The sequence below is a fragment of the Orbicella faveolata genome, unplaced genomic scaffold (genome assembly GCF_042242905.1).
Source record: "Orbicella faveolata isolate gen_17 unplaced genomic scaffold, um_ofav_v1 contig_1, whole genome shotgun sequence".
Taxonomy (NCBI): Eukaryota; Metazoa; Cnidaria; class Anthozoa; order Scleractinia; family Merulinidae; genus Orbicella; species Orbicella faveolata.
In genome coordinates, this window is record NW_028301536.1 from 7,095,944 (window position 1) to 7,115,515 (window position 19,572).

At 39.4% G+C, this 19,572-nt stretch overlaps 3 protein-coding genes across 4 annotated transcripts in view; 2 read left to right on the plus strand and 1 right to left on the minus strand.

Annotated features, from left to right (window-relative positions):
* Positions 1-253: 253 nt before the first annotated feature.
* LOC149117891 (serine/threonine-protein kinase pim-3-like) lies at positions 254-7,181 on the plus strand. The gene is made up of 9 exons (XM_089276498.1): positions 254-430; positions 485-528; positions 1,106-1,199; positions 1,651-1,783; positions 2,455-2,546; positions 3,344-3,391; positions 3,804-4,164; positions 5,178-5,354; positions 5,819-7,181. Exons 1-9 carry the CDS (start codon positions 254-256, stop codon positions 5,917-5,919), a joined length of 1,227 nt encoding a protein of 408 aa, XP_089132624.1. The 3' UTR covers positions 5,920-7,181.
* Positions 7,182-8,731: 1,550 nt separating this feature from the next.
* LOC110061423 (uncharacterized) lies at positions 8,732-9,823 on the plus strand. The gene has a single exon (XM_089287190.1). It carries the CDS (start codon positions 8,828-8,830, stop codon positions 9,443-9,445), a length of 618 nt encoding a protein of 205 aa, XP_089143316.1. The 5' UTR covers positions 8,732-8,827; the 3' UTR covers positions 9,446-9,823.
* A 1,686-nt stretch (positions 9,824-11,509) lies between these two features.
* The window catches only part of LOC110054696 (exocyst complex component 4-like), a 30,151-nt gene continuing 22,088 nt past the window's right edge, over positions 11,510-19,572 (minus strand). The window contains exons 26-36 of one of the 2 annotated variants that reach the window (XM_089287154.1): positions 19,349-19,403; positions 19,139-19,186; positions 18,407-18,514; positions 17,946-18,047; positions 17,108-17,158; positions 16,023-16,057; positions 15,323-15,437; positions 14,191-14,309; positions 13,484-13,579; positions 13,282-13,393; positions 11,510-12,847 (exon numbers count right to left, since the gene is read on the minus strand). In XM_089287154.1, coding sequence (XP_089143280.1) covers positions 12,695-12,847; positions 13,282-13,393; positions 13,484-13,579; positions 14,191-14,309; positions 15,323-15,437; positions 16,023-16,057; positions 17,108-17,158; positions 17,946-18,047; positions 18,407-18,514; positions 19,139-19,186; positions 19,349-19,403 — 994 coding nt within the window. In that variant the 3' untranslated portion in view covers positions 11,510-12,694. The remainder of the gene's footprint in view (positions 12,848-13,281; positions 13,394-13,483; positions 13,580-14,190; positions 14,310-15,322; positions 15,438-16,022; positions 16,058-17,107; positions 17,159-17,945; positions 18,048-18,406; positions 18,515-19,138; positions 19,187-19,348; positions 19,404-19,572) is intronic. The other variant, XM_089287160.1, reaches the window with a different exon arrangement.

Genomic DNA, 19,572 nt, shown 5'->3' on the forward strand with positions numbered 1-19,572 from the left:
TACGCACATTGGTAAGATTACTCAAGGGAGTCGGTTTGTAACGAGTCTCTATAACCCTTTTCGTATACTACTTCTCGAAAAAATACGTGTTCACCATGTCACGATTTGTTCCGCAGCGCGTGCAAGACCTCGATAAAGCGTCATAAACGGAAAACAGTAACAGTTTGCCATAGAAACGATCAATTTCGTAAGAGCTTACTTGCTTTTCATCAGGGGGAAGTTAAACGTATTTATAAAGCGCAGAGTGATCAATATGAAGAGGTCGCGCGAATCGTCGAGCAAAACTCAAGAGGAATGTGAGCAGTTAGCTGAAGAGAACGTCTCCGGCGCAAAAAAGCGCAAAGTTGCAGTCGCGACTTGTCCGAATGAGAAACCTCGAGCAGCAAAAAGGGTAAGTTTTAACAACAATCGAACATTTAAAGAGTTTGATGTGCAGTAATACTCCAGAAGTCTTAAGATTCACGAGAGAATTTTTGCCCCGCAGACTTGCTTAAGCGAGGGACGACTTAACACAAGTTCCAGTAAGAGGTAAAATTTAACTGTACCCGAAAAGGTTACATAAAATCCGTAAGCAGTAAAAAGGTACTCAGAAGTAACTAGTGTTAAATTGAGAACCCTTTGGTTAAAATGTTGGCTTTTATCTCCCATTATATAAGAGCTTAAAGCTAAAAAATTGAAACAGGTTCCTATTTGTTTTCGGGAAGTTTAGTTTTTTTGCAGTGTATTGAACATAAATAACCTAAAATATTAGTGAAATAATTCATGTAGGAGATCTAGGGCGAGGCGTTTGCTGTATTTTCTTAGCCAGCATCCACACTAGGCCGGAGGAATTTTAACACCCAGCTTTATTTCTACGGTTAGGCCTACCATTTGGACAACCAGCCATCGAGCACCTTTTCCATGCATTTCGGAAATTAAGAAGCTATTTAAAAATCTATCAGCTAAATATACTTAATTCTCGGCAGATATCATATATATACAAGAACCTCTTAGGCTAACGGGAAATGGCCAAGTTCTTACAAGCGGGTATTTAAAATGCGTGTATATTTAAAAGAAAAACGAATCCACACAAGTCGTTTGTCAATTTATTTATCTTTTCCTGCAGACAAAAGTTAAGGCAAGCCTGGAGCGAGTCGGACAAATATTTGGTAAAGCTGAAAAGTATAAATAATCAGGACTGTCGACTTCTAGATTCCAAAGTAAGTGAAATACATTTTTTAAAGGGGGTAAAAGCTTAAAACTGATCTAAAAACTTAAAAAGTTTCTCAAATTTTCGAACCGTATCTCTGGTTCTTATTCATATTATATTCGGCAGAGTTTTAAATACATTTGTAATTGCCAATTTTAAATCAACACCAGTGTTTTATTTAGTCAAATTTCAAAGTGTTACAACATTTCTAATCACATGCAACGAGACTTTCGCAGGCATTCTTAGTAGATGAAGAACTCAAATCTGACTTTTAGCTTAATGAATTTGAAAATGATGAACGAGTCATCAAAACGTCATTCAAAATTGTCATCGTTATGTCAAGTCAAGTCAATTCGACTAAACATTAACTTAATTTTAATTAACTTAACTGAACTGAACTAAATTTAAGCATTAGCAAAGTGCTGGCGCAAGATATTCGCTATATCTCAATTTATTCCTAGGTAACAGCTCGGCTTGATAGAAACAGAAACGAGCCAACGATCTCTTCCTCCGCTTCAAGTGGTTCGACGTTGTATCTTCCTGGGAGACCAGAATCCGGTCGACCGGAATTTTTAAAGAAACTTAGCTCAAACAGTAAGTTAATTTTTTGAAAAAAATATTCAACAAAAAAGAATGACAGTTTAATACTGCCGGTATAATCTAGTTTGACGTTTCTGGGAGGCGCTGTGTCTTTAATGGTTAGTGCGCAACCTCGTTCTCAGGCCCTCTCTCCTTTGCTTCTCTCGTTGTTGAGGAGAGAGAGAGAGGCAACAGAGAGAGAACCTGGGATCGAGCTTTGTTAGTGCGCTGGATGGTTGGAGTCATCGCTTAGTTTCTTGGGCAAGTCACTTGTCTCTCTCAGTGCTTCACTCCAGCCAGCCAGCAATGTAATGGTACCGGTGAGTTCAATGCTGGGGGAGGGGGGATCTGTGGACTAGCAGCATCACCTCCAGGGGGAAGTATAAATGCTTTATTAGCTTAGCACTACGGAAACTGGAGATAATCGCCGGCCTGATGGTTGATTCGTAACGCAGCAGCGAAAACTCTTGCGTGACCGTCCAACCGACGGTTGGAAAAAAAGTCCTTTCCACTTAACGAAAAAGGCGCGTGACAAGACATAGGTTCATTCAATTTCCATTGTCTTTTTCTTCTCTATTGTAAAACTGAGAACAAGAAACTGTTATCTTTAATCAAAATTGTCAAGAGAATTTTACACTTCCATTAGGATTAGTAATAGAGGGTCTCCGTCCTTTTCTGGCCTACAGAACATCTTGCAAAATACGATCTGAGAGAAATGATTGGTTGTGGTTCATATGGTCAAGTTATCGCTGCCACGCGAAAGGAAGACAATACGCCGGTAAGGACTGGAAACAAATTAAAAATAATCTTTAGGATCAGTGCAGACGACGATCAAATGCTATCCCATGATGCATCCCATGATGGGGTTAGTGTGAACAGCAGAGTTATAGCAGTGTAACTTGTACGATGAAACACGCACAAAACCTAAAGGAAAATTCTCAGATTTCGAAAGTCGAAAGATCATATTTAGAACATACGTTATGGTGTTCAGTGCATGAGTCAATAAACTGCACTAGGAATTTCAGTCCGGGTAGAAATTCCAGCCTATTTAAGGGGGACTAAGATTTCAGGCCAACTTCCGATACAAATCCTCTTGTTAAGAAATTGACGATTACATGCCGGGCAGGTTTCAGTCCAGGCTGAAAACCAGCCCTTGGGGTTTTAATTCTAGACCTTTGAATCACAGAGTTACTGCAGTATATCTGCGTGGTTGTCCACGCGTGTCTCAGTCATGGTTGTCCGTGCGTGTCTCAGTCGTGTGTGAAATACAAGACAAGGATATAATTGGATTAAGATAAGAAAGAGCAAAAAGTGTAATCTAGAAAGAAAAACAAAATGGTATTTGTCAAGAAAGTACACGATCAGCTCAATCTTGTTCCCAAGGGTGCGATCCTTTTTTGCAGCAGCTGTTAACACGGTCAACTAAAACCCTAGAGTGATGCACCGCATTGGAAATGCCATTTTGTGGTGTGAGTAACCGCAGCAATTGTAAAATCCCCTTGCGCGGATTACACGCATGTGTCGTTACAAAACTCTGATAGAAATTGACGTTTTTCAAAATGGCTTCCATTCCAGGTAGCCATCAAGTTTGTGGCAAAGGCTTCTGTTCGCGAGTTCAAGGAGGTGAGTGACCAGGAAACTGCAGTTAAAGTTTTGTTCACTAACTAGCTTGTCAAAAAGGAGCTTTTCGCAAATGTTTCCCTTTTCAGCTATTTTCTGATAATCTGCAAACATGCGGCGATGGGGGGAACGAATATTAAGAAAATTCACTGAATTCGAGTTTTGGAGTTTTTTGATAGTCTTTCTTCTGAAGATCTTGGGGAAAATTTTCAGCGATCTAAGTTTTCAGGAGTAGATTAAATTTTTGTAGGTCATATATTCAGTTTTCTAAGTATTTATCAGTAAACTTAAGTCTTAAGCTCTGACTCTCTTTGGCACAAATGATTGGAAACCTAGAAATACGAATTCCTTCTTAAAAGGACTGTGTTGTAGGTATTGCTCACCTGGAAAATCACCCTCCCCTCCCACAATACAGGTAAATGGGTTGAGTATTCCAGCTGAAGCTTATCTTCAGAACAAGGCCCAGCACTATCACGTGGCCAAAATTTATGAAATCTTCGCAACAGAGGAACACTATGTTTACGTGATGGAAAGACCAGAAATCTGCAAGGATTTGTTTGATGTTCTACAAATGAAGGTCTTCCTCACAGAGAAAGAGGCCCGAAGATACTTCGCCCAGATCCTGGAGACCAACATAAGCTGCGAGGAGAATGGGGTCATTCACCGCGACCTCAAACCAGAGAACATCTTGTTGGACATGTGCAACGACGAGATCAAGTTGATTGACTTTGGACTGGCATCTGAAGTTCAAGACGAACCTTTTAACACATTTAGAGGTGAGAAATGAGGGTGGTGTCCTGATAAAATGAGACGAAAGAGCCAGTTTTCAGCCAGCTGAGTCTGATCTTCAGAAAGTGTTTAGTAGACAATTTTTGTGTTTGGAGAGTTATCTCTAACTGAGTGTTTCAAGTAATATATCAAACACGGAAGACTGTCTTTGATCACATTTCCAAACACCGAGAAGAGAGTTGAAAATACGACGCGTAGCGAAGATCCGAGTATTTTTGACGAACTTCGAAGTGTTGGGAAGTGTGGGCAAACAATGTCTTGAGTGTTTGATATGTTTTCTCAATCGAAACTAAAACTAAGAAGAAAACTGAAATATAAAATCGTAAAAATCTATGCTATTTAAAATGAGATATCCAAACACCGTCGCGGTCACGATTTCCTTTGTTTAAACTTGATGGATTATTAGTGAGTTTGAGATGTGCACATCGAGAGAGTCCAGGAACTAGCCAAATAACGGCCGTAATAGTTACATAAAAAGCGGAGTGTGTCCTTTGTCCAATCAAAGCGAACCTCAATATTGCAGTGAGCCAATTAGCGCTAGCAGTAAAATCTAGCCTCTTCCAAGGGTTCAGTTACTTGGGGCGCAGCGCGAAAAACGGTGAGCGAAAAAATAGGGAAGAGGCGCGGCGAGAGAAAGCGAACGAACGCTTGTGGGCAAACGTAGCAAAAGTTTTTCGCTCGCCGTTTTTCGCGCTGCGCCCCAACTAACTGAACTTCTGGAAGAGGCTAAGTAAAATCTTACAGCCAGTGACAAGCGAGCGAAAACTCAGAAACCCATTATTATTTAACAATTGTGTTTAGTTTTGGTTTAACATCGCTTAAGCGGAGAGAACAAGTTTGCACTGACTGGTTAATCCAGATTGAACGGGCATTTTGAACCTATTACAGAGCAATCGAAAAGTAAAATTGTGTGTCGTGCGTGTATAAGTGACAAAGGGTGCAACTGAACGAGATGTTTGTATCCATGGTAACAAAGTGCACTGTTCTGATTGTGTTCCAGGCACCAATGCTTACACTCCGCCAGAGTACATCAGTACGGGACGCTATGACGGTAGTCAAGGTACCGTCTGGCAAGTGGGAATTCTCTTGGTGGAGATTCTGTCTCCTTTTATGCCATTTGACAAACCTGAACACGCACTTAAAATGAAACCCGGGATTCCCGAGCAGCTTTCAGCAGGTGATAAACTGTAGTATTATTATAACTTTTCTCTACTGACTTCACAATTTGAATGGCTCCTGGGGCCCGTTTCTCGAAGGTGCCAAAAAGTTTTCGCACCCGGAAAGCCGCAGCAAAATCTCAAACCTTATGACTTCTGAACTGTTTTATTCACATATTCTTCATACGAAGAGAGATTCTCTTCATACAAAAAGTTTTAAGCGTATATACCTCACTGTTTTAGGTACAGATTAATTAAAAATAGCTTTGCGGGCCCGAAAAGGTTCCCGTGCTTTCGAGAAACGGGCCCCTGGTGTGATCAGAGGTAAAAAGTACTGGCGATTTCGAACAGTCCTCTCTCTGTTCCAGGTCGAAAAACACTGAACATGTTGAATATATTCTATAGAACCTCAGTCCCTAACTTCTCCAACGTCAAATTTTAACTAAGGAGTAGTTTCCTAAAACCAATTCCTTTTTTTCGACAGAAGTAAAAGACTTGATCTCGTCGCTGTTGAACATTTCACCAACGAACCGGCCAACACTAAGAGAAGTTCTGAAGCACCCTTGGTTCACTATGCAAGATTAACATACTGACTTTTTAAAGTATTTTTAAGTAGCTACTTCATATACAACGCACTCTTGTATAGTCTGTACACGCAGTTATCCTGAAGAGCCCTATTTCGATGTACAGCGATGCTCACTATGTGACATCATATGCGGGAAACCCAAGGTCGTCTAATTTTGTTTTCTTTTCACGGTAAGCAACTAGAATAACAGAAAAATCAACATCTATTCTTGTGAACAGGAAGCATCGCTAAACTGCAGATAAAGTTGATAAGGCCTCGAAGATTCAAAATTTTAAGGGTTTATCACAAAGCACTATTTATGATACATCTGGCCCTCTATGTATTTTAAAATATTCTCTTAGATAACAAGGTTTAGGTAAGTAAACAATATAATTGACCGCAAGATTCTCAGCAATTATTTCGAATTTCTGCTGTTTTATTTCCCTAAGCCTTGTCATAACGTGGAATTCAAAAGGAGCTTCTATCAGCTACCGCAGTACATGACACACTTCATTCCGCTCAAATGGTTAGCTTCCAACCGATATCGAATCTTAGATGAGTGATCACAAATTTATATTGTTTAACTTCCACGATCTATCAAATAGCTAGGTTATTGTTTTTTGAACAAGTTTCTCTCGAAATAGGACTAGCCAAATCTATTGCACTGTTCTCGAGTGCAGCTGTTACATCTTTTATCGCTGATTTTGTTCCACAATGGTACAAACTTCTAGTATCTAAGATAGCAATAGAATTATCAGCAATATAGTATAGGAAATAGTTTTTATAGTTGATGTAATATTTTTTTGAGATGAACGATATTTTTTTTTTGAAATGCGATGCACTAAGTATTCGCATTTTAGAGTTTAAATTAAAGAGAAAGACGATTTTATTTCTTGACGTTTTACTGCGATTCTTCACTGCCTTTACAACTTCATTCCTACTTTAAATTGGTATGAAACTCAAAGAAGATCCTGACCTGGTGCTTCTAAACCCAATTTGTCAATCTCCAAAGCGTAAACAAAGATCAATTGTGTTTTCCGACGACTGTGACTACAGTAGAATCCCTATTTCTCGAATCCTTGTTTTTTCGAACCTTCCGATAACTCTAACCAAACCAGGCGTTTCCCTCTCCTCGGTCAAACGCTGTAATTTTACCTCCGATTTCTCGGACTATTCGATTTTTCGAACCCTTAGACGTTCGAAAAATCGGGATTCCAATGTAATAAGATTCGCTAAAATTCCTCTAATTCGGTTCTGTGAAAAAAAAAAAACAAAAAGAAAATCAGAATTAATGCCAGTATTTAAGTCTGCCGTCTGCTGCTGTCGTAGAACTGTAGATCTTTTATCGGGGTCAAATTGGGTTAAAATTTGTCGGGCGATGAGCTTGCCGCACACTAGCCGATTGTTTGTCGCGACTAACCGCGTTGAGACTTTGGGAAAAGTCATCCAAAATCAAGATGGCGCCTATTCCACTGACGTGACTCTCATGACATTTCCTAATTGCAGTAATTGGTTGAGCCGCGCGCGAGCCCCGACAAATTGTCTTGGTCCACCGCACACAAGCCGATAAGGCCCGACAAGACATTTTGAGATCCAGCACTGTCAGATATCGTCCGACAAGCCCCGATCTTGTTACAGACTTGTCTGAATTCACCGCACACTAACCGACAAGAGAAGAATATTCGTCAAAGTAAATTGGGAAAAAATATGACGCATTAAAGGTCAGACCAACTTAACAGCGCTATTCGTCTTTAAGACGCTCCAAAACTAACGCATTATACGTCTTAGACGTTCAATCCATCTAGGTGAACACGAGATGCATATAAAGCAAGCAAATGAATCTGAGAACCCGCTAGACTAAAATTTCTAATCCAACGATTAACGGTCTCTCTCGAAATAGATCTTTTTGTTAACTCACCACTCGTGATGCATTATTCGACTGGTAGTACATTATTCGTCTTCCTAAGTAAATACAGCCAATCTCATTTTGATGTGATATTTTGGTTTCATGAGATTGCCTGTATGTTGTTCAAAAAAAGTTTAAAATGTTAGATTTGCGCGCGAGACCGAACGAGAAATAAAGAGTAATATCTTTGAAGTTTTTTTTTTTTTTTGGAAGATTCTTCGAATGTTTTTCTTTTGAAAGGTTTTCATCTGCAAGTTATGTGATACAATATAATCATGTGACAACAAATTTTAAAACGCTTAACCTTCTCAGGAGATGTTTTGGCACAATACTTTCCGAGAAAAATTGTTTACTCTGCTTGTCTGTTATAACCTTCGCCATTACTGTATAACCCTAGCATGTTCTGATAAAAATCTCCATGTTTTGTCTAGGGTTAACTTTAAGATAGCAAAATGATTTTAGAAGCGATGCAAAGATTTCTTCACATAGTAATTTTAGCCATTTCCATGTGACAAAATTTCCCGTAAGAAAAGATCCCATTGTTTTCTACTTCAGTAGAAGTGCAGCCAAACGTCCTGAAAATAATATTCAAAATTTCTCTCTGTGTTCCATTTTGAGATCTTGAAAGAAAAAGTTTGATAAATTTGGATATGATATTTCAAAATGAGAACAGCGGTGTTTGTTTCGGTTTCTGAGTCTATATTAACTTCTAATGCAGTAGGTCCACAAAGCTAAAGTAAATATTTGGAGAACATTACACTAAAGCTTTTTTATACCATAACAAACTTTTCACCAATCATATTGTTGCAGAAGGTTCAAGTCACTGCTCGCAAAAGTGAAACAACATGTTTGAGAATAATCTATGGGACAGTTGACATGATCTTGTCACGTGCATCGCTGACGTTGCGGCTGATGTCACTTTAACATTTCACAAAGTGTACCGAGAGCTTGCTAAGCATTGTTGAGTTATACAAGAGCATTGTCGAGGAGCGAAACGAGACAAGATTCAAACAAGCAGAGCAATGGCATTTCACCAGCCACTGTTAGATTTATTAACAGCACGTCAGGTACAAAAGATTTATACTGATGTTGGAAGCGGATCACGCACAGATATCAGTGTGTGGCAAGCTAAATTAGAGTCCATCCCTGAAGGCGCTTACATAGTGGGGCAGGTTGCTGTCCCTGCCTACGTAAGCACAATTCCCGTATCGTCTGTGATTCTTGTGAAGCCCTTGGTCCAGAGCGACGGCTATGGCAGTCTCATCATGAAGCCGCAAGGTTACGAGCTGATCTGGGACGACAGGGGCACGGGTGGCGAACAGGATGGCTCATTCTGGCGTGTTCTACCACCTTATGGCTACATAGCGTTGGGAGATGTTGCTTGTGATGGCTATGATGCTCCTTCCTCGCAATTCACAGACAAGTACGCGTGCATTCGACAAGATTTGGTGTGTGACGGAGAGGTGGATCCCACACCACTCTGGACGGATGTGGAGTCAGGCGCATCCAAGAATGTATCAATCTGGAACGTCAGTGGCAACGGTGTGAGTGGATTCTTCAAAGCTCAGGAAGGCTTCAGCAGGCCATCTTACCCGATGTCGGTGCTGTGTGGAGGCCCGTTCTGGGCAAAGTTGAAATAAAATATTCTCGAGCGGATTTCATCACTAATTACAAGGATACGTACAGCGACGTAAGCTTAGAATTAGCTTAGAATTGAAAATTGTGAAAGTTACCCTCACACTGACTTCTATTACTTGATAATTGTTCATGAATTTTCTTTTGGGGTTTAAATGATAAGACAAAGGATATGCCAAGTTTTAAGAAAACAGTGTCAGTTACTTGATAGGGCTTGTTTTGGGTACACTTACAAGTTTCTGAGAAATGTCAATGATACACTAAGGCGGCTTATATTAAGGAATCTTGTATTCTGCTTTAAGCTGTCCTCAAATTCATTGGATTGACTTGTTCAATGTAATGTAATTTGGAATTTGTATTAAAGATTAAAGATTAAAAATAAATGTAAAGGTGAATTAATGAACATGACACGAGCGTGGGACAAAGAAAAATTTTGAGTCCCCGATAGGAATCGAACCCATGACCTCCCGAACACCGGGCGGGCGCTCTATCCACTGAGCTACGAGAACTCATGGAGAGCAAGGTCAGTTAAAAGAAAAAAAATATATGTAGTTTGTCCAATTGGATGAACATCATTCAGGTCATGTATATCTTATTTTTTGTAGACGTCCTGTTTTCTAAGAAAATGCTTGCCCACTTGTGAACTGTAGGCCTCTTACCCTCGCTATGAAGTCAATGGATGCGATCAAGAAAGAACTGCGGCAAGCTCTGTACTCGCTGAGCGCTTGTCAGACTCGGTGCTTCCCCAATGTCTTCCTCTACTACAAACGGAAAACGTGTTAAATCTTTTAGCTCGGCAGATCTTCGAGAATGAGAGGCCCAGTCTAAACTAAGGCAATTTTTTTTCTTTTCACCAAGAGCGTCGTGCTCACTATCGCTAATGTTGACAGTGTTTTCCTCTTCCACACTAAAACGCTTGAATACACTGATACTCCCTGAGAAGCCTAAAGCAGTCGGATGCGCATGCAACTGATAATGTGAAGTCACGGTCAACGTTTTCGATAGCCTTCTGTTTGCGCTGTCCACAACTGAAAATACGATAGGGCTTCGGGTTCAAATGCTTTGGTTTCAAATGCCTGTACCGCGGCAGACGTCTCTAAATGGATGCCTTTTTGATGAAATTGGCCCGCGTAGCAAGTGTTCCCCGATACAAAGAGTTTTACTTTATTCTGACCGCGCGTAAATTGGAGCTAAAGCAAAAATTCGACGAAGCAGGGCGGGGGGTGGTCCTTGATCGCATCCCCCACCACCCCTGCTTCGTCGAGTTTTTGCCCTCGCTCCAATTTACGGGCGGCCAGAACGCGGAGAAGCTCTTCGCTTGCTACGCAAGCTACGATGAAAGTGCGCAGTTTTGGACAGTTTGGACAGTATAAAGAGTATGTTTTCAAACGAAAACCCATTAGTGTCGACAGAGCCAAAGTCCCGTATATATCCTAAAGAATGATTAGAAATCTTTGGAATGCAGAGGTCCACACGACGCAAGAAACAAAATACCAGATATAATTATCGATTAAAGCTTGTTTTGTAATTATGTCATTATGGCATGTCGAAGTATGCTCAGACTTGTGATCTGACATTTGTATAAGGTGTTCAAGATAGCTTTAGCTATCGTTTTGTTTGTAATCCCTCCATCTCAAATTTTCCCTGTCCAAACGGGAAATGTTTGGCGATCAAACACGATCAAACATTTTCCCGTTTGGACACCTTGTTTGACCGTGTTGTATCGTGTTCGATAAAATTTGAACGACGTCGAACATTTGATCAAACATTGCAAAGCATTTCAGTGTCCATTCAAACATGTTTGTTATCGTTTGACCACAAAGAACAACATCAACATGTCTGGTCACCAAACAATGTTTGATCGTGTTCGGTTGCAAAGCATTTTCCGTTTGGACCGGGCTTTACTTTTGACCATCCTCGCTCCCAGTAAGTAATAATACTCCTCAATACTTCTCGTCACTTTTTACAACAGAAACCGGAGGTAGGCGCCTGTACTAATGGGCCGCTTGCCTCCTGCAATCCATTGGATTGGAACCTTTGAAAAACAAACAAACAAACGAACAAACAGGCAAGGTACACTAGCTTTATTTCAGTTGAACATTGAAATGTTTTTGAAAGCTACACAATTTGTGGGCAGAGATTTATAGATACGTAAATCGTTAACGGCAAACTTAACATTATAAGGTCCTGTTGGTTTCCGAATTTATTATATGACTGATAAAAAAATAACCTTACTGCGGTTAGCTGAAAGCATAAAAAAAATCTTGTTTTATCTTTTCGTTAATCTTTTACTTAATTTTTATGCTTTTGTCTTCACTATTCTATTCGAAACAACAACAAAAAAAAAAACAAAACAAAACAAAACAATCTCTGTAATATTGGCCGCAAAAACCCTCTCGGTGCAAAGATCACTGTTCAAAATTTCTTTAGTCTTTATATGTTGACATTATGAACGCAAACACATTACATAACTCGGCTCGTAATTTGTTTTGAAGTATAACCCTATATACATGTCGTTTTTGTAACTTTTAATAGTTCAATCCCATCACAACCGTCCACAGTTGAATCTACATGTATTTGTTTGACCTATAGTGTCCTCTTTACAAACAACTTTTATTTCATTAGCAGATCAAAGAAAACCTATCAGTCGATTCATAGCAGAGAGAGATGTCTTGTACTGAAGGAATCATTGTTGCCTGACACTGGTGGAATAATCTCTTTTTAGAGATAAAAATAAAGCGCCCCCTTAATTTATAATTGCGGGAACCTTTTAACAGAATTTTTTTCCCGACCTATACATTCTTGGCGACAACTGAAAAATGATCAAAATTTAAGATACCTGCCAAATGACAAGAGCGCTAGATTAAAACTGACAATAAATCTTAAACCTCTCTGTGGCAATAAATCTTAAACCTCTCCATGGTAAAATAATCAGAAGCAAATGACACGCGTACTATTTTCTCTGCACCTGCTATACTAAACCCAAGTAAACGGCAAAAGAGAAATTAAACGTTGATCATGTCAGAATAACAGCGTGGAGACTTCCGATGCTACTTATTTGCCGGAACTCAAAACCGTACTGACTCATCTGCTGAGAAATTTAGGATGTACAATTTGATCATTTGTTGAATATCTCAATTATTGACCATTTGTTGAATATCTTAGTTATGGACTGTTTCGAATGTCTCAGTTATTGACTATTTGCTGAGTATTTTACTAGTTATTGACCATTTGATGAATATCTTAGTTATTAACTACTTGTGTAATATTTTATTAAGCCTTTTCAGTCTGTCTTCATGAGCGCTGTTATCTCTGATGGTCTGACTTCGTGCCTGCAGTGACAATAGGTCAGCGTATTCTCTTTGGGAGAACTTGGCTCCTTGCTCATCAATGGACGACAGTATTTCCTGTTTGCGAAAGAAAGTCAAAGCCAAACAAGGAGATCATTTACCGCTTAGTTCATGTAGTCAGCTACAAAATTTTCCTACGCACAAGGAAGAAATTTTGCGTTCCTACAAGACAAAAATTGAATGTTTTCACGAGAGAAGTTTTCTACGGTTATCGCTGACCGAGGTTGGTAACGTAACTGATTTTGCCGACATTCTAGTAATCATCAAAACTAAGGAAACCTCCCTCGTGAAAACAATGCATTGTGTAGGTTTGCATGCTAAAAAAATGATCTCAAGACTCAATCCTGGCAAATATACCGTGTGGTATAAGCTTTCATTAGGCTTCTACCTATAGTCCCACATCACGAACACAGTGTAGCTAGTGACTTTTCAACGAAAGTAACGTTCAGACCACAAGAAAGATGTTCAAGGAGAAAGGGCCTGGTACTTACTTCCGGGTTAGAGTACAGCAGTTCGTAATACTGTCGGGCCCGGTCCAGGTCTCCCTCTCGAGACATTGTTATATTTGTCAAGTTTTGCTGGATAGCAAAAATGTTACGACACCTAGAAAACAACAGAGTACAGACATGGTGAGTGATACAGTTATAAAACTGAAGCAAAAATCCTACACTTAACTAGTGTACTTGTACTTACATTTTCTTGATGCCGTTTTGATTGATCCTCTTTATCTCTGAAATGTTTGAAATGAGAATGGACGATACGAGGAACCCTACTCCTTCAAACAGGTATCTGAAAAAAAGAACAACAACAACAACAACAACAACAACAAGAAAACGATAAATGACTGTTACATAAAGCCCTGTTCTAAAGACTGCAGCAAAGTCCAAACAAGGTAGCGACGACTAGCCTATTACAACAAACATGACAGAAACATTGAAACGAGTCATGTAACTGGTGCCAAGTCCCCGAAGAAGCGCTTAGTCATAATACCGATTAGCAGAATAACCACGGGTTTGTTCTGATTGATTAGCACAACAGCAAGATGGTCACATGTTTCTAACTAAATTCCAGAGCTCAGCAAACCCAAAAACCCAAGAAAACAATTGACTAGTTTGGACAGACAACCAACATTTGTTCTTTGATACACTAGTTTTGGTAGGTTGTCCTCACAGGCCGCTGATACCCAATTATCCACCTGGGTGGAGAGAGGCACTGTGAGAGTACACTATCTTGCCCAAGAACACAACACAATGTCCCCAGCCAGGGCTCGAACCAGGACCACTCGATCCAACACGTTAACTGTTAAACCACCATGTGACCCACACAAAAATAACTAGATGACCGGCCAATAATTTTGTAAACACCGACGGGTTTCCTAGCGGGTACGTGCCCAATAGTACCTGAACTTGTAGTGCCCCATGCAGGCCGTCGCTATCTCCTCAAATGATGACAGACTCTTGTTTAGATTATTCACATTGGAGTCGGGGTCCATGGCGTTAGAATTGCACACGTAGTTTGACTGAAAATGAAATGAAATTATCAGCTGCTGATAGAAATAGTGAAACCAAAGTTCACTCTTGAAACTTGCTCACGAAGCAGACGAAAAGGACTCGAGTGACCGTTTTTAAGTGTAGCTACACGTCAGCTGGACGCCCGCCATCAAACATGCTTAGCAACAGAAAGAAGTGATACAAGTGAATATATGAAAGATCACTTTTTTTCCATAAAAGGAAAAAAAAAATGAAAGATCATGTATTTGAACTGCGAAGAAAGATATGAAGACATGATTGATAATCGCAGTTATATACACAACTTAAGCAGTTGTGGAATTAAAGCCTGAAGAAAATTCAGGCTTCAACGGGATTCGAACCCATGACCTCCCAGTTGACCAGCTCCCAGTTGGCTTGACAGCCGCTCAGTTGGCAGAGCACTGCACCGGTATCGCAGAGGTCATGGGTTCGAATCAACATATGTCACGTTGCTTAGTAACCTTGCCGTGAATATCTTAGAGAGAACTGGGGTCGAAAAGGGGTCGGCAAACCTTAGTGCGAGGCTAGCATTTGTACACTCCTTACAATATGGATTTGTAAAGAAGTCTTTCATACATTTCTTTCAAGCATTAATGAATGAATTACCGACTCTTTCAACACCAGGGAAAGCAATAGGGCATTTCCGAGTTACCTTTTGCCTCTCTTTCAAAACGAGTCTACGTGCAAAACCTTTCTTAAGAAAATGAGTTTGATTCGCATGAAAATGAACCTGTAGGCGGAACTCATTTTCATATGAATGGTTTCGCACGTAGACTCGTTTTGAAGCAGAGGCAAGAGGCACCTCGGAAGTGGTCTATTCTATCGCAGCACTTCTTATGTATTTATTACCACAAAGAGGTCACGGACGATCTGAAGTTATACACGAACATTTAAACAAAACAGGCGACAAACGTGATGTATTACCAATTTCTCACAACTAATGTTCAAAGAAATGTGTGGGGTTCAGTAAGAGAATTTCAATGTCAAACATGGGACTACTTACGTCTTGCACAGTCCTCATCAGATAATAAAAGCAATGGCATCTGATCTCCAGATGAAGCACCAGCAAACATGATTCTGAGATATTCTGAAAGTCTTCTGCCAGCGTTGTGAGGGATCTGAGGGTGTAAAACACATTTGAAACGTTTTAACTAACATTATGAACATTTTTAAATCAGATGCATAAATCACAGGCAAGTAGTTGCTAAAAACATAGTCATACACACAGAATGCATCCATTTTGAATCAACTACAAACTCTGGTCTTTGACTTATAGTCTGTAAGCCCACTACAACATGGTCACTTGTGGTGTGTACAATTAACATGCATATACACGTAAAGTATGGTACTAAAAACGATACAAAAGTATGCTACAAACAAAAGTTTCACGGACAAAAAAATAAACCACAATTTAAAGAGATCTCTTGAAGTATCATATCAATGTAGGTTTTCCGATATAGAAATCAACCTCCAGAAAGAAAGACTTGAATGACCGACTGACCGACTGACTGAGTGACCAAGACAACTATTACCATGGCAACGTCATGTTACATGGGGAATTTTCACACAACATGGCATGTGAAACGGATTTCGCTATCAATGTCAAAGATTGTTGGAGATGATGTAAAAACTTAAAATCTGTTCTGTCGTTTAAATTCTTTTCATCCAACGGCACCTTTAACTTTCTTCGGAGACATACTTACTGCAAGATTTCTTGAGAAACTGCAGGAATTTCTTGCTACAAAAGCAACAGAATAAAATATATATTACCTGAAATCTTCAAAAACGTTCATGCAACAATATAAGACAATAGCTGGTTGTCTAACAGTTTTAAGTAATCAAGGATAAGGTTTTTAAGTTTAAACAACACCATTATAGCTCATGCAGTTTTAATTAATACGTTTAAACTTAGAGTTACAAAGTTAATATTATTAACAACAATAATGGGACAGTTTAGTTTGGTTTCTTTTTTTTTTTTTAGCCAAATGTAGGTCAGCGGTAATAAGCGCCACCCCCCCCCCCCCCCCCCCCCATTCCCCGCCTCCCCCAACTTTGGTCTTGGAAACTGATTTATCAGAAACCTAACTTTTTCATCACGAATTCTCACAGAATGTAGGATATGGAATTTCAGATAACCTAGACCTGTTACAGAGGGCACTTTCCAGTCAACCAAAAATTCCTAAAACTTCACAACGGGGACAACTGGTACGGAAATTTCCAGTGAAAATTTCCAGGAAATCCAGAAATTGTTGAATTTCCGAAAAGCAAACCATTCAACCGAAAATTCAAGAAATTCCAAGGGGAAAGACAAATGGAATGGAAATTGCGGGTAAGAAATTTCTGAAAATTTATACCTCGCAAGATTGTCTTTTTTTCTGGAAATTCCGTAAACTCTTGTTCCATTGGTCACTGGAAATTTCTACAAATTAAAACCGAAATTCTTTATCGAATGGAAAGCGCCCAGAATTCTCTGGCCGGGTCCGCGCCGGCCATTTAACGAGTCAGTTTAACCGTATTTAATTTTTTAAATAAATGAAGGAATATTTTTTTCAGAAAACATCGCCAGGTGCGGTTGAGAGTTGCACTTTGACTGGCCGAGACGTTTATTATAAACCAACAGAAAGATAACGAAAACGTCACAATCTAATTAAAGAGAAGAGAAGGATAGAAGTGACAAAGTGTCACACTGTTACAAAAAAAAAAAAAATAAATAAAATAATGAGATTTTAAGATTTTTTAAAGAATCTTGTGATGCTGTTTTATTAGAATTACTTTCCGCTCAACTTACCCAATTTCTACCGTACACGTAGGTGAATCCATAGCCAGAGTTAACCTCTCTCTGTTACAAGTTTAATATCATTTTGTTCAGTTAGGAAATAAAGTAATCATTGTATAACCGCCAAAATGGAATATTCCCTTTTTAGGTTGACGTGTTTTAAAAGCTTTAAATATTACTAGCACCTTCGAAAAGTCTTCGAAAACGTTTTAAATTTTAAATAGTTTACTGTAATTTGAAAATATTTACATTTTATAACATAAAGGTATTTGGTATGTTACTTGTAAATTAGTACTTTTCTGGTTCAGTTTTGAAGTTTTTTTAATGAACTCGCAGCTTGTCAGTAAATAAATAAATTCATAACTTGGGCAAAAGCAACAAAAGTGAAACATTTAACAAGAGGCTTGGTCAGAATTACGTCGTTAGAATTACTGATGTTTTATACACAGTTAATGACTGGCTCAGAGGAAAAAAGTGCACTTTGTTTTCTAAAAACCGTCAAGATTGAGGCTCGGAACAAAGAAAACCCCGCTTGAAGCCATGTAAGTTTGTCGTTATACCCTCAACTGAAAAATGATACTCGTTTTCTAATTTTGATCCACATCAATTCAACGGCAACGAGGAATTTACCAAGCGGACGGTTAAATGAACAATACAGAAGCTCCGCACGTGCGTTATCCAAAACTTAATTTTTCAATCAAAGTTGTCCTCGACGTCGTTAAAGTGGTAGCGTAGTTGGATCACTGCTGTTGATTTAATCCTTATAAAGGACGTGGCACTTCATGTCCTGTGCACTGGAATGTCTAAACCTGGCCAAATCACTGACTGTGCAATCAGTATTACAACTCACCGGCTTGATTCTCTCTTGTGACTCAGACGTGACAAGGCTTATAGCTGTGGACTGGGCTGTCAGGCTTGTGGTAAAACCACGTATGTGACCGGCTAACCACTCCTGTCAAAGAAAACACAAAACGTACAATGCCAATTGCTGTTACTAAGCCCTCATGCAAATACCTGGTTAGCGTGATATTAGAGCTGTCATGTTGTAACGCAAGGGGGCCATGCAAAACATCACTCCTCGGTAACCGTGTAATAATAAAAAACGAAATACTGCATGGTTCCTGACTGGGTTGTAAGCTCTGAGGAGTAATTAATCCTAACCTATGAAACAATTACAGAAAGCCTTCTCTAAACTGTAGGTAACACTGATATAATTTTTTTCAAAGGTTTTAACTTCAGATGCTCAAAGATTTTGAAAGCGTTGCCAAGGAATGGAACTACCTAGTCACCAGGCTTCAAGCATTCCCTTACCATACTCTCCTGCAGGTTTGCCAAAGTCCTGTGGTCACGTGTTTGAAATAGAACTTCAGAGTCATTTAGAAGATGTTTAGCCAGATTATCAGTCAGTATGTCAGTCTCCTGTTAGAACATATCACACAAAAAATATTCAGAGCAAGTTTCGCTAAATTCCTACAGCTGTGGGTTGCTATTTTTTTTCTCTGCACGAGAGGTACAAATGATCTAGATGGGGCAGTCTTATTGGTTAAACGAGCGGTCTAAAAGAGTCTCGATAATGATACTCTGGAGAAAAAATATAAAGAAATTATAATTTGAAGCTGTTTTTTCATACCTAGTCTATAATCTTTGTTTTTAGTTTCTTAATGTTTCGTAATTTGGTGCTATTCGCGAACTTCAAAGAGAACTTTTCTGTTACACATGGACAAACCCTATTTCTGAACTTCAAGGCCAAACTATTTGATCTTGGGTTCAAGTCTCACGGCAGCAAAAGATTTGCTCTCTGCCTTTTAAATTTAAAGTGGTAACGATCATTAGGCGCTGCAGTCATCTAACCTGAATCACTTTGTGTCTGACAGAAATAAATTGAATTTTTTTTCAAAGAAACTTCCGTTTACAGTTTCACTAAGGTGTTCGACCATTTTGTGCAAGAAATGTGCTAGAATCGCCTGAAAAAGTGTGACCTAGGACCATTCATACTACCAAGAGAAGAATACTTGAGAAATAAACAGCAAGAGTTGAGATTACCTTCTGATTTCGTTTTCTCACCGCCTCTACATCTTGCTCTTCGTCTTCCTGCAGAGAGAAAAACCAACGGGCCATTAAAATTCTCAGTCATGACTGAATTTGCGCAAGGTGTAGTAATTCAATAGTGTTTTGGCAACAGACTAGAAGATTCGGGTTGGACCCCTGGCACAGAAGTAAACATGGATTATTCCACATTAAGGACAGTCTTACCTTTCTATGTCGATGTGAATGGTGGTGCTGAATGCCAGGCCAGTTGGGTAGAGACCTGCAAGATAAGATCGTTGCTAGCAAAGGTGTACAAAAAAAAAAAGCAACAGTAGTCGCAAACGCTACTAAGCATGTAACCAGAATATGTGCGCGAGCGAGTAAGGTGTGCAGAACGAAGTGATTGGTTTGGGATTTGTAAATAACGGGCATGAAAACAAAATATTTAT

Excerpts from the sequence above, each read along its gene's own strand:
- LOC110061423 (XM_089287190.1), top strand. The coding sequence starts at position 8,828 with ATGGCATTTCACCAGCCACTGTTAGATTTATTAACAGCACGTCAGGTA.
- LOC149117891 (XM_089276498.1), top strand. The coding sequence starts at position 254 with ATGAAGAGGTCGCGCGAATCGTCGAGCAAAACTCAAGAGGAATGTGAG. Across the intron at positions 431-484 it reads GAACATTTAAAGAGTTTGAT|ACTTGCTTAAGCGAGGGACG; the intron begins GTGCAGTAATAC and ends TTTGCCCCGCAG. Across the intron at positions 1,784-2,454 it reads AAAGAAACTTAGCTCAAACA|AACATCTTGCAAAATACGAT; the intron begins GTAAGTTAATTT and ends TCTGGCCTACAG.